The sequence below is a fragment of the Onychomys torridus genome, chromosome 7, assembly GCF_903995425.1.
Source record: "Onychomys torridus chromosome 7, mOncTor1.1, whole genome shotgun sequence".
Lineage (NCBI taxonomy): Eukaryota > Metazoa > Chordata > Mammalia > Rodentia > Cricetidae > Onychomys > Onychomys torridus.
In genome coordinates, this window is record NC_050449.1 from 90,165,450 (window position 1) to 90,179,029 (window position 13,580).

General features: G+C 45.4%; 1 protein-coding gene across 4 annotated transcripts in view; it reads right to left on the bottom strand.

The window, feature by feature from the left end:
- The window catches only part of Clstn2 (calsyntenin 2), a 608,806-nt gene that overhangs the window by 79,846 nt on the left and 515,380 nt on the right, over positions 1 to 13,580 (bottom strand). For all 4 annotated transcript variants that reach the window (XM_036191651.1, XM_036191650.1, XM_036191654.1 and 1 more), the window contains exons 7-8: positions 10,621 to 10,869; positions 3,737 to 3,858 (exon numbers count right to left, since the gene is read on the bottom strand). In XM_036191651.1, coding sequence (XP_036047544.1) covers positions 3,737 to 3,858; positions 10,621 to 10,869 — 371 coding nt within the window. The remainder of the gene's footprint in view (positions 1 to 3,736; positions 3,859 to 10,620; positions 10,870 to 13,580) is intronic.

A 13,580-nucleotide genomic window follows, 5' to 3' on the forward strand; every position in this document is an offset into this window, starting at 1 on the left:
GTGGGAAACATCTTGTGCATTGCATCCTGGCTTCAAAGCCATGGAGGAGCCAGTTGTTCAGATGCACCTATCTGGAGTTGAGTTGTGGCATGGCTGTGAAGACGGGAACAGGAGAGAGTAGTCCCTGCCACTGGCCCCATGTATTGGTCTAGCCAGGACTACATTGCTTGATTGTAATGTGGTGTATGTCATATCAGGCTTCCCAAGTTTGCCCACCCATAACATCCACAGTCTCATATTGAATAATGGATACTTTATGGCCCGTTTAACTGGGAGTGGCATGACACAAAAAAACTAACTGGATGTAATTCCTGCCTGCTCTGCCATTCCTGAAAGAATTCTAACACTTGGCTTTCATTCGCTGTCTGTCATCTTGGATGCCTGGCTCTGCACGTGGACCTTTCCATTCCAATGCTCCTTCTGGATGTTCCTTAGGCTCTTGTTCACAGGCCCACATCAGACAGCCCTGCATCCTGTCTCTACCAGGTGCCCTGCTTTCTGACTACACACTGACTGCGTGAGGCTTTCTGATCCATGATCATGGAAACTTCTGGATAGCAGAGGCTTGTAGTTCTGCACTGACCTTGGGAATGAAGCAGAGTCTAACTCACAGAGTAAGCTACTTAGGGCAGAAATCCAAAAGCCTCAGCAGGCATGAGAACCATAAGAGGCTTTGAGAGTTTACCAGGTAGGCCAGGAGTTTAATTGCTTAAGACATGTTAAACCAGGTTGAATTCTTTTTGGCAAAGGCCAGCTATAGGCTCACTGGTGGTTGTTAATCCAACTGGATCTTTGAAATAAGTTAACAGGATAACAAGATGAACACTGTTTAAGGACCAGAGAGGAAGAAAAAAATGGCTCAGTGAAATGAATCAAATGTTCATCATTAGAAGTTTTTAAAGAGATCTCTGGGTTTTTCTTCTCTCCATCCCTCTCTTTCTTCCTTCCTCCCTGGCCTCACTGTGTCCCTCCACATCCCTTCACTGTTATGCAGACATTTTCTGTCCACTGTAAATCTGGGGATAAGTAAGATACCCCCCCTACTCCCAGGAGCTCGGCACTAAGGGAGCTTACAGGAGGGATAAGTGTATGATGGCAGTTATCATACAGATAACTGTATGATGGTAGAGAAGCTTCATCAGGTCTGTATGTTCTGGGCATCAAGTAGTTTCCATGCAAGAAACTTCTGGCAAGATTCCAACATCACAGGGAGCCAAGCAAGGAGAAAGGTGGTTCTGTGGGCTGGCCTGTATACATCACTGGGTTGCCAGCACGTGTACTATTGAGAGTTCCCGTGTCCTCCTCACTACAGCCTCCTTCCTTTACCTTGCAAACACCCTCATGAGCTGGGGCATCTGATAGCGAGGACTCCTTCAACTTTAGGAAGATTCATTTCTTTAGTACAGAAGGGCTGCATGCTGAACTCTGTCCTCCCCAAATTTGCAATCTGAAATCCTAAACCTTGGTCCATTTGGAGATGTGGCTTGAGGCAGGCAATCAATTTGAAATGAGGGAGTGAGAGCTGGGACTTCATATAACAAGGCTGGTTCCTTTTGAGAGGGGCAGATATGAGAGAGTCATCTTTCTCTCTGGAACTGGGGACAAAATGGGTGACAAGGGTCCTCTGCATCCAGGAAAACAGCTCTCCTCAAGATGTGTATTGATAAACACTTTGACCTTGCATTTCCCAGGCTTCTTGACTATGTGAAAGTACATTTCTCTCCCTTAAACCAGGGTGTTTGGTGAAGGGAGCCTGAGTGGAGTTAGATGCAAACAAAGAGAACTTAAGACAAGTTCACAGGTTTCCATGACGACTACAAATATTTTGCATAATAGGCATAATTCTTATCTATTAATGAATTGATTTTATGTTTTAAATCAGCATGTTCACCACAGCAATAGCTTGAGAGAAAGCACAGGTCCTGGCCATGGCTTTCTGTGAGCCCTTGGTAAGTCACTAGGCCTGGAGTCTCCTTCCTGGAAACCACCCTGGAAAGCTTGCAGGAGAGCTGGGAATGGCCTCATATATGCAGCCTGTCTGGGACAGAGCAGGCCAAAAAAAAAAAAAAAGGGAACATCTATGGGAGCCAGGTAATTTGGAAAATGTTCAGTGACTCAGCCCCTCCTTAAATGTCTGGCTTTCAGAATTGCTACATTCACTATATATTTATCTACACAACCAGGATCCCTTCTTTGTCTATTTTTAATTTCCAACCCTGCAACTTCATTTGCCTGTATCCTTGTTTCTCAATCCCATCTCAGAAAATGCCTTGGGGTATCTATAATTATCTCCACCAGTATGGCAATGTTCTTATTAAAGAACTCCTCACAATATGGAATTTATTTTAATTCACTTCAATTTGTATTATATATTTTAAAACATCCCATAAAAACCATCTGGCACGTCAGGACATAGCTGGGAGGTTGCTGAGAAATCATATAAACAATGTCAGGATTTTAGCATTCCTCCAAGCCCCAGAACTCCTAACATAAAGAAATGCAGATGAACACATGTGCTGTCTTTTCAATCTCCCAGGATCCAGCAGGGTAACATTTTCTGAGATCAGGCCAGACAGTTGCCACTGGCTCCCCACACTGCCCTTGCTTTTCTCACACTGCAGAGATTCCATTAGAGGAAATTCCTGGGGCTGAGGAATCTGGGACCCACAGAGCAGACATGTGAGCATCTGTAAGAAGGGAAGGGGCAGCAATCACACCCATCTCAGTATGAGGAAATTCTCACTGAGGTCAGTCCCACTGGGAGCCAGGGGAGGGGGTTAAGGGAAGATGGGGAAGAGGCAGAGTAACAAGGAGACAGAAAACACAGGATTATGAAACACTCAGTGGTAGAGAAGAAAGAAAATAGGTCTGTGGGCCACAGCACACACAGCTTCGGGTGAAGCTGGATTAGAATGAAAACAAAGCAAGAGGTCGAAGTCTGAGGCACTGGGGACTATAAAATGGGCATCACTAACTGACATCTCACCCCTGCCTCTTAGCAGTCTCCCTTTTGCTGATTTAATACTGTTTTTAAAAAATAAAACCCCGCCCACTTTCACCATATTAGTTACGCCCTCCCCCTGAAGGAGTACTCTCTGGTAATCTCAGTGCTGTACAGCCCTCTGGAACACACACTTCAAAGCTCTGGACTCAACCCAGACACATGGTTTGTCGTGGAGAAGCGTGATGTACCAGGCCCTGTGATCAAGCCATAAAGCACCAACGAGTCAGATTTTCCACTTCAGAGAAAAAGCAGACACTGCTAACAATGCTCCATGTCATTATTTCCTCCAAAGTCCTCAGGTCCCTGTTCTCAATCACCTGTCACCAAAAGCAAGTCATACTGTCGCCCAAAGGAGGAAGGAAAACATCAAAGGGGAGACTTGAGGTTCACTGACACAAAGTCAGAGGTCATCAGCTGGACCTGGGGTCAGGACAAACATCTTCCCATGAGCTTAACCAAGAGTAGGTAGAGCAGGTGCACAGGTGCACAGGTGCACAGGTGCACAGGTCCGGTGTCATCTGAGCTGGCACATGTGGCCCTTCCCTCTTATTGGCTTTTATAGGAGGAGCTTCCATCCTGACTAAAGATGCTGTGTGCCTTCCTGAACTGACTTTTCCCAAACCAAGAAACCTAGCAGACCTGGAAAGAGCCTACCCACACTACCACTGCCCTGAGAGCAAACCAATGGTCCCTGCAGAGGAGAGAGGAGAAGGCATACCCCGAGAGCCTCACCTGGTCCAGCTTCCAGTGAAACTCTGCAGGACGGAAGGTGTCTGCCTGGTCGAAGTCCTTCCGCAGGAGGAAGACGAGGCGGCAGTTGTGAACATACAGGGCATAGTGATGCCGGTTCATTTCTGAAAGGCAAAAAATGGGGTCAGGGCATGAGAGAACCTCTGTCCACTTTTACCCAAAGAGTCTTCCATTATGTTGCTAGGCACAGCTTAGAAGACAAAGAAATGGTCTTTCTCATCTGTAGCTGGTTTTGATGAATTTTGCAGAACATATTTGGGGGAAGATTTTGAAATGGAATAAGCCCGGGGAGTGCCCAGAGAAAAACTTACACTCCATCAGATCCCAGTGAACAGTGATCATGTTGGTAAGCTCATGGTGTGGTACTTACAGAGGATTTTTGACAATCACATCTGCTGTGGGATGTTGTTCTGAATGCTGTAAATACGTGATTAGTTGATAAGTTATAATTATAATTTTCTTTGGTTATGATAAAAGATAAATTAGATATGAAAATTTAGACTCACAAATATAGGATAGATAAAAATATTTTCTTTAATTTTGCCAAATACAGATAGACTGGATATTGTAACCATAATTCTTGCTTGATAATTGTTTTATTATATGTAAATTTACTATGTTAAAGTTAAAATCTTCCTTTTTGATTAGACAGAAAAGGGCAAGTGCTGTGGGATGTCATTCTGTGAATACGTGTTGCTCTAATTGGTTGATAAATAAAACTCTGACTGGCCAATAGCCAGGCAGGAAGTATAGGCAAGGCGAACAAACAAAGAATTCTGGGCAGAAGAAGGCTGAGTCAGGAGTCGCCAGCCAGACACAGAGGAAGAAAGATGACAAGGCAGAACTGAGAAAAGGTACCAAGCCGTGTGGCTAAACATAAATAAAAATTATGGGTTAAATTAAGTATAAGATCTAGTCAGTAATAAGCCTGAGCTAATGGCCAGGCAGTTATAATTAATATAAGCCTCTGTGTGCTTACTTGGGGGACACGAGTGGGAGAGATTTGTCCCGACTGGCCAGGACACAGGAAAACTTCCAACTTCACACATCAGCTTCTCTGAGCTCCTCCAGCGTGGCTGGTTTCTCCTGGAGTTCTGGGATTTGTTTTATTTTGTCAGTCTTGACACAGTGACCACAGAACACATCTCTTTTGTCTCCCTAATCTATGCTAAGAGGGGCTGCCTTGCTTTTAGCTGCTAGGAGGAGACAAATTGATTTTGCAGCATTAGACATAACTCTGTAGCTCTTCAAAGCAATGAATAATCCCCGCCTCCCCAGGCACAGCGCTCAATCAATGGAGCCTTTCCTTCCTCTGATATAAAAACTTCCTTACTGCTTAGGAAATCTTATGTCATGGTTTTAGCCATGACACTTAGAGCCACAAGACACTACCAACTGTCAGGAGAAGAGCTATTCTGTACCAACACAGAGAAAGCACATTTTACTTGGCTGTAGAACACAGAGACATTTACTAGGAAGCATGTGTACTCTAAGTGGATACATGAGTACATGGGCCCTGTATGGAGAGGAACATAGCCTTCCATTAAGACTTTGGTGGAGAGCTGGAGAGATGGCTCAGCAGTTAAGAGCACTGGCTGCTCTTCTAGAGGACCTGGGTTCAATTCCCAACACCCATATGGTGCAGCTCATAACTGTCTGTAACTACAGTTCCAGGGGATCCAACACCCTCACATAGATATGAATGTGGACAAAACATAAATGCATATAAAATAAATTCTTAAAAAAAAAAAGACATTGGTGGAACTGTATCTTTGATGGTATTAGGAGTCATCTAGCTTCATGATATTCAGTTTCCTTACCTGAATTAGGGTAGGGATAGTGGACTAGCTTCTTGTACATCCTGTATAAACCTTGCTATGAAGTCAACATTGGCTTCATTTCTAGAGATGAGCCTTGATTGGCTCTGTCTAAACAGGCTTCTGCCACTCCCCCAACACAGGAACTGGTTCAAGACACCTGCCCAAGGTCAATAAAGAGGCCCATTCTCTTGGCCACATGGCCTCTGCTGAGAACTGGCAGGGAGGACTTGGTCCAGGACAATGGTCAGTACTTTCCTAAGCAGTTCTGTGACAGGTGCCAGCAGAATGTGAACCTGAGGGAGGTTTTCTTGAAAGATATGCAGGCTAAAACCAGAGCTCTGTGGCAGCTGCAGCCTTATCTGCTAATCTGAAACTGGTACATGTGTAGACAGGGATCTGAGAAAATGTAGAGAAAAGGAACCTGGACCTTGATCACACTTTACCTACAGGATGCGATAAAGCCATCAAAGACCTGGAAGTTTTCGGGTACACGAAATCTACATTCTCTGCTTTGGTTTGATTTTCAAGTTATCTGATATCATTTGATCTGGACTTCCCATCTCTGTAATGGATAGAATCTTAATTGCCACAATGAGGAAATGTGCATAAAGCATCTGCCTGGAACAGATGCTCAGTGGCTGTCAGTTATTATAAAGGCCATTGCTGTGCCTTGGGACTACAGCAGCACGGACGGCCATGTCGGATGCTGTTTCTACTGAAGCATCAGCATTCTCTAGAACCCAACCCAAGCATGGCAGGAGGGAGGATGGGCGGTTGCTACATGTGCCCAGTTTTGGGGGGAACCACTCTTAGCCTCTGGGTTGACAAAACCCCTCTGGCTTGGTTATGGGTAGTCTACTAAATGCTTCTTGCCCCTTCATGATTGTATAACTGATTTCCTATGTTTCTATTAAGAACTGTTAGGAAAAGGAGGGAAGAAAGATTTTCTGCCTTTGTTAGTTTTATTTGGAATCAACTGGGGTGGAGGTGGACCAGAAAGACCGGAAGAACAGACCTCTGCTAGAGCATCTTTCAGCCTAGGCCCTTTATCCTTCCCTCTGCCTCACTGCTGCAGACTCCTGGATCAACACACAGGCTAAGGAGCACCTGCCAGTCAGCCAACAGGCAGCAGAACGTGGCAGAGGGTCCCACCTCTTCTTACAGTTGCAAGCCTTCTGAGCAGTTTTCTAGTCACTCAGGGCCTGTGGGCACACCCTTGTGTCCCCATTGACTGGAGGGTCACTGTAGTCCTCCCTACTGGGCTGACACTCTGGCAGTGCTAGGTCAGGCTGGCCCTTATGTCTTAGAATTCCCAGCAGGAAATGTCAAGCCCTGTATATGGCCACTTAGTCTCTGTTTTCAGCTGAACTCAAAGTGAGCAGGGCGACGTCACCCCAGCAGGAAGAGATCTTAGCTGCAGGGGCAGATGTGTGGGCATGAAGACATTATGGAGACAGGGCAGGAGCTGGGGAAGAATTGTGAGTGGTAACAGGCAATGGCATCGCTCACACAGGGCATGGGGAGACAAAGGCCAGCAAAGGCCCACACATCCTTTGTGGCAAAAGCACTGTTATGTGTGGACCTAACGCGGCTTCCTTTACTCTCAGATAGACGATTAACTGCATTTCACAGCCTCTCTGTGGCTGGGTGAGGGCCCTGTGACCAAGTTCTGGAAAATGTGGAAGCTAATGGTCAGAGGTGAAACACAGAGACTGTTGTCTTTGTCAATAAACTCTCTGTACTCAACACTATTCTTCCTCTTCGATGGCTAAGTATAGCCAGACCAAACAATGCAAGGATTCTTGTCTCAGAATATCTGAGCCAAGCAGAGCTTTGTCCTCGATACCACCGTTGGACAAATGAAGGGGAGCCATGAGAGGAGAGTGGTGGCCACTGAGAGCTTTACTGGCCATAATGGGAATGGCAGCTTTCCTTTTCTCTCTCTTTCTTCCACACAGTTAGCCTTTGCTGACTAATCAGTTTTGCTATCCAACTATTTATGGATGACTTTATAATGGGCAGCATTAGTCAATTTTGTTTAGTTCACCAAACAGAAAGCAATTTGATGCTCACGAAGGCCAATTTCATAATTTTCTCAATATTTATATTCTTTGACTTAGTAATCCAACTTCCAGCCAGGAAACAATCAGAAATGTGTGAAAATTATATTCTAGAAGGCTCACTACAGTGTTGTTTTATTTGCCTTTAGAAAGAGACACTGTAAGTAGCTGACAAAAGAAACCATTAAATAAAGTATGATAAATCCACACAGCAGCCTTTTAAACTGGCATGCAATTTAGTTTTTACAGACTGTTTTATCTGTCAGGCATGGCGGGGCATGCCTGCAGTCCTTGCACTTGGGAGGTAGAGACAGGAGGCTCAGAAATTCAAGGCCAGCGTGGACAGTGAGAGATTTTTGTCACTTACACCCCTCCAAAAAGAATACTTTATTACATGGATATATGATCTGGGTATAGTTACATATGAAACAAGAATCCCACGTGTATTATAAAAATAAACTGAAATGGGAAGAACATTCTACTTACTCACAGAGATTGAAATAGAATGTTAGCAGATAATACCTCTCCAAGTGTTTGGATTTTAGGTGGTTTGTATATTTTGATACTTTCTTGTGCTTTCTCCATTTCTGCTGCAATATGTATCACCTTCCCACTGGAAAAGCTTTCTGATACAAAGTAAGAGTCCTAATCAGGCCTTGATTAAATCCTAATATTTTGTATTTATAGTACTTTCCGTCCAGGGAACTAAGTTAGACTAAACCCTTTCCACCTTCTCTGTGACAGCCTTTTTATAAAAATGTGTTTATGATGCATGTGTGTGTGTGTGTGTCAATGTCTGCATATGTGTATGTGTACAAGAATACAGTCTTGTACTTATGGAAGTCAGGAGACAATTTGAAGAAATTGTTTCTTTCCTTCCAAGATGTACATTACAAGCACCAAACTCAGGTTGACAGACTTGGAGGCCAGTGCCTTTACCCACTATACCATCTCTCCAGCCCTCTGTGCTAATCTTAAGCTAACTATAAGCTGTGACTTCCTGCAAGGGCAAAGTTGAGGCACAGGCCTTGCAGGTCTGAGGCACTGAGCCTCCTGCTGGCAAGCCACTGTAGTGAGGAAGCATTATTGCAGATCACAATCATGTGTGCCTAGTAGATTTCCCTTGAGATGCTGACTTGTGGACCTAGGGTGGGGTCCTGGCACCCACACTTTATAAAGAAGCTTTGATGGTTTATTCTAACAAGACCCTGTGGTGCCTCTGCAGTAAGAGTCTGACTCTAGGATGTGTGGTAAGAGGTCCTAGACACAAATGCACGGGTCTAGACAGCTAGTGGTAGTGTTCTGGCCCACTGTGCTGACTCCTGTTTTACTTGCCCTTGTGTAGACAGAAACACACATCCAGGAGTGACACACATTCGAGGAATAATCATATCTGTGGATGCTAAATTGTGATCAGCTGCCTCGCATTTGCACCATCCTAAGCTGAGGCCTCAGTGTGATTTTGGCTGCAGAGTCATTGTGTGCAGAGCAACCACCAGGTGTTGCCAGGACCAGACCACTAAGCCCAGCCTCAAGATCAGTGTCACCTCACGCAGGTCGATGGCATCTTTCCTGCATGAAGGTCCTAGAGAAAAATCTATTGCTGGTGCTGGCACCTCCTCCATAGACTGGTCTTCTGAGGAGTCAAAAGCCAGACAACCCTGGCTTAAGTGTCTGTCTAGAAGAAAACACTTTTGCACAGACCACAGGGATCAGCTGGGATGGAAAATGTGAAGGTCGTTGTAGTGGCATGAAATGGAATAACTCCAGAAATAGTAATGCTGGTTCCAGTGATACCACATAAACTAACGATGAACTGCTTCTGCATTCGATTGAAATGATTTCATATTTAATTCATACTTATTTCCTCCACTTGGCATATAGGGCAACTGAGGCTTGTGGAGCTTAATAACCCCTTGAAGGCCCCTTTAAACAGCCTTCTAGTTGAGCTCTGGACCTGGGCTGTCTGACAGCATGTGCTGAGCTGCTAGTTATCTCTGTGCTGTTTATAAAACAGTTACAAACACTGATTTACTTGAGCATTTTAACAAAAGTTACATTTGAAATTGGAGACAGGAATCAGAATTAAAGGCAGAGTTGTAAATCTGGCAAAAGATCTCAAGATGTGTGTGTGTGTGTGTGTGTGTGTGTGTGTGTGTGTGTGTGTGTATGTGGCACACACTTGAGTGTATACATAAAGGCACCGTGACACATGCATAGGATGTGGACTTGGTAGAAACTAAACTGATATTCCAGTTCCAGTGTTTATTGGCTGTGTAACTACTTGGGACAAGATGCATAACCTCTCAGTGAATATTTCCTTATCCTTAAGCATAATAATGCATTGATAAAATTCCTTGTAAAGGTTCAGAAAAGGAGTAGCTGACACCAACCATACATTCTAAGTGCCCAGCACTGTTCTGAGCACTTTGTGTATAATTAGTCAGTAATAGCTCATGGGGAAGATAATTCTATAACCAGGTCACCCATCTGTAAGGGAAGGGGTGTGGTCAATCCTCAGTGCTACCTTGTGCATGAAAGAGATGTGCGGCACCTGTTAGCCATCACTGCTCCCATTTCAAACTTGAAGTCTGAAATGCTTTCAGTTGGCAGGATCCTTTTATTCAAAAGAGGGCTTTTGGAAATACTTATGTGATATAGTAAATTTGGGGTTTCTTTGTTGCAGGAAGGATGATTGAACCTCTCCTTACCCCCACCTATAGCAGCCCTAAGGTACTACCATAGACTTGGGAGTTCTGAGGAACTCAGTTTGAAGATCAGTGACTCAAACTGCTGCATTTTCTCTGTTTGCATCTTTTCTTTCCAACCTTTCCTAAGCCTGCTTTACCTGAATCCTAGAAAATCGGCAACTGGAAAGCCAGAGAGCAGAATACATTCCCAAGCTCGCTATGGTGCTTCTATTTTAACACAGCCTCTACAGTGACATCTGCCCAGCCATTGGGGACATAGCAGGCTGAAGACTCACCAGTTTTATCCGAGTTACAGAGGATGGTTTCCTTCTCAGCTCTCACCCCGGGGCTGGGGCCATGCTTCATCCACATAGTGATGGTGAACTGGTCTGTCAGGTTCTTGGGCACAATCCCATCAGGGATCTTGGCGCCCTGCCTGCCATCAAACTTGAAGATCATTTCACTGCTGTCCACCAGCAGTCCCGCGGTCCAGTTGGTAGCTGCACTAGGGGATGGCAAGAGGTCAATGATGCCTGAGGACGCTCCTGCAAAGGGAAGAGATAGATGAAAGCACAGTGAGTTTTTTCCCTGGAGGTGGGAGGGGTCCGTACCTTCTGAATTCTGCTTCTGTGTCAGAATACAGCTAGTGTACGTAATGAGGTCCTTGCTTATTCCTGACCTAGGTGGCTCAGGAAAGAGCCCAGTATCATCCCAGTCTCTGACTTGCTTCTGATCTGCTTAGGCATACATGAGTAACTTGCAGAGGAAAGTGATACATATGTCCAGGGTGGCATAATTAGGGACAAGGAAAGGTGTGAGAGGAGCCCAAAGGGTTGGAGAACCATAGGGTTCTCCCAATACATAGGGCTTGTATTGGCTCAATTTCTTGCAGACAGTCAGGGCTTCATTTGGGGGAATGGATTCATTCATGCACCCATCAATCAATTAACCTGCCAGTCATTTATTGAGCTTTAACTCTATGCCCTAACCCTTGCTAAGGTCTGCCCACATGAAGGAGAGTCAAATACTTATTGTCATGGATACTCTAAAAGACAACATAGTACTGTCAGAGTTATGACTGGGAAGAATTCTGGGTCCTCATCAAGAGAAGGTAGTAAGCCACTTTGTACACGCTTACATTTTTCTACAACCATTTGCTGAAATCAAATGGTGCAGTGCTTGAGAACAGGGGCTCCGAGGTCTGCAGCACTTGAGCACTTGAATTTGACACCTGGCAGCTTGACTTGGCAGCTTTGTGACTGGGAACATGTCCCTTAATCTCTCTGACTGTATTCCCTTCCTCGGTGTATGTGGGGACTGAATAGAATTATGCATTCAAGCTCGCAGCTATATGCTTAACACATGATGAGTGCTCACTCAGTGTGAGCTACAATTTTATCCTCACCATTACTGTGATTTTTGCCAGGCCAGAGCAAGAAGGTTTATTCCGAACCAGCAAGACTATACAGGACCCACCAAGGGCAGCTTTGTGGACGGTTGGGGAGGGGGAACAGCTGGCTGTTCTTCTGGGAGGACCCTTGGGCCCCCACTCATTCTATGAAGCAGCAGCCTCTGTTCCACAGGAACAGGGCTCAGCTGCTCAAGTAAGATGGGAGAGGGGCTGGGATCTTCCTACTAGGTTCAAGAAAGAAGAATTGGGGGTGCCAGCTTTGCCAGGGCTGTGCATGGGGCTGCCTCTGGGCACGGCACTCAACAGTCATTGTAAATGTTGTCTTGGTGGTATGAAGGTGAGAGCAGCTTCCTCCTGCTGTACATGCTGATGGCTGGTGGGAAGTGTACACTATCTGATGTTTGATGGGTCAGTGGCCTTTGGACTTCTGCAGAGCAGAAAGCCATCTCACCCAGGGTTTGGCTTTCAAGGTCAGCTGTCATGAAAAATCTCCTAAGTGGAAACTCTTCAGGAAGGTGCCACACTGGAAACCAATATAGTTCCTTAAAATGTACATTCTCGCCAGACTTCCCTTTGGCTTTGGAACGGATCATCAGGCACATGTTCATTGGCTTGGAGTGGAAGACTATACCACATGGGAAAATATGATTCCCTCGAGCACAGGGGCTCTGCTAGCACTGTGGTAAGTTCATTCTTAAAGGGCCTCTAGGAAGGCCATCCTTGAGAAGGTGGGGGACGCAGGTCTTCTGTTCACGATTTTCTGTGGGAGGTATGGGCAGAACTGATGGCCTGATTCACACGGGCATTTTCTAGGGATGTTGCCTGTTATTGCACTTGACACACAGTAGACACTCAGTCTCTCCTTACAACTGCCCTTCCTCTTTTCCAGTGCCCCCTAAGATGCTTTGGTAGAGGCTGGGGGGAGATGACTCAATCAGTAAAGGGCCTGCCATGCTAGCATAAAGTTAGATCTCCACAACTCACAGGAAATGCCAGGCACAGCAGTGTGTGTCTGGAAGCCCGGAATTAGGAGGGAGTGGGTGGAGACAGACAGAACCTGGAGGCTCACTGACTGGAGCCAGCCTTGTCAAGTCAATGACCTTCAGGTTCAGTGAGACACCATGACTCAAAAAGTAAGGAGAGTGATAGGGGAGAGAGCACATATACCACAATATACATCACACAACATACATATATTATAACATATACATAGCAGGAAAAAAAAAGGAAGAAAAGAAAGGAAGGAAGGAAGGCTGGCAGGCAGGCTCTGGCAAGTCACTCAGTGCTCAGGTGACCATTCTGTCTCTGGTCCATGCCTCCCAGCTCTTATCAAACCTACTTATTCTCTCCTCACAATGTTCCACCTGGCATATACTACTTATCTGAAAAGCAAGCTCACATTATCACTTTTGCCTTCCTTGGGCAGCATTCTCCATATATACTGGTAAAAAGGACATTAGTCAAGGTGGTAGCAGGGAGAGATTCGTGGGTGGTTTGGGAATAAGAGATCTGTGGCATCTGGAACGTTCATTTCCCCATCAGCCACAGAATCTATCCCAGCAGAACTCTTTTACTGATAATGGCATTAGCTCTGACCCTTGGATTTGTGCAGCAAGCAGACAACCAGTGACTCAGGTACATGTTATTTCTGAAACCCGAGGCAGATGTAGAGATGCAGGCTGATTTAGAACTCCAGAAAAGTCAACAGGGCTCATCCAAGAACAGAGCAGAGGTATATGTGTGGTGTCTTGGGGGTGGTGCTCTGCCATCAATGGAGCAGTCAGGGTGGCACACAGGGAACCCGGGGTGAGGCTTGGCAGGGCTGGGAGCTATCCTATGAGGAGC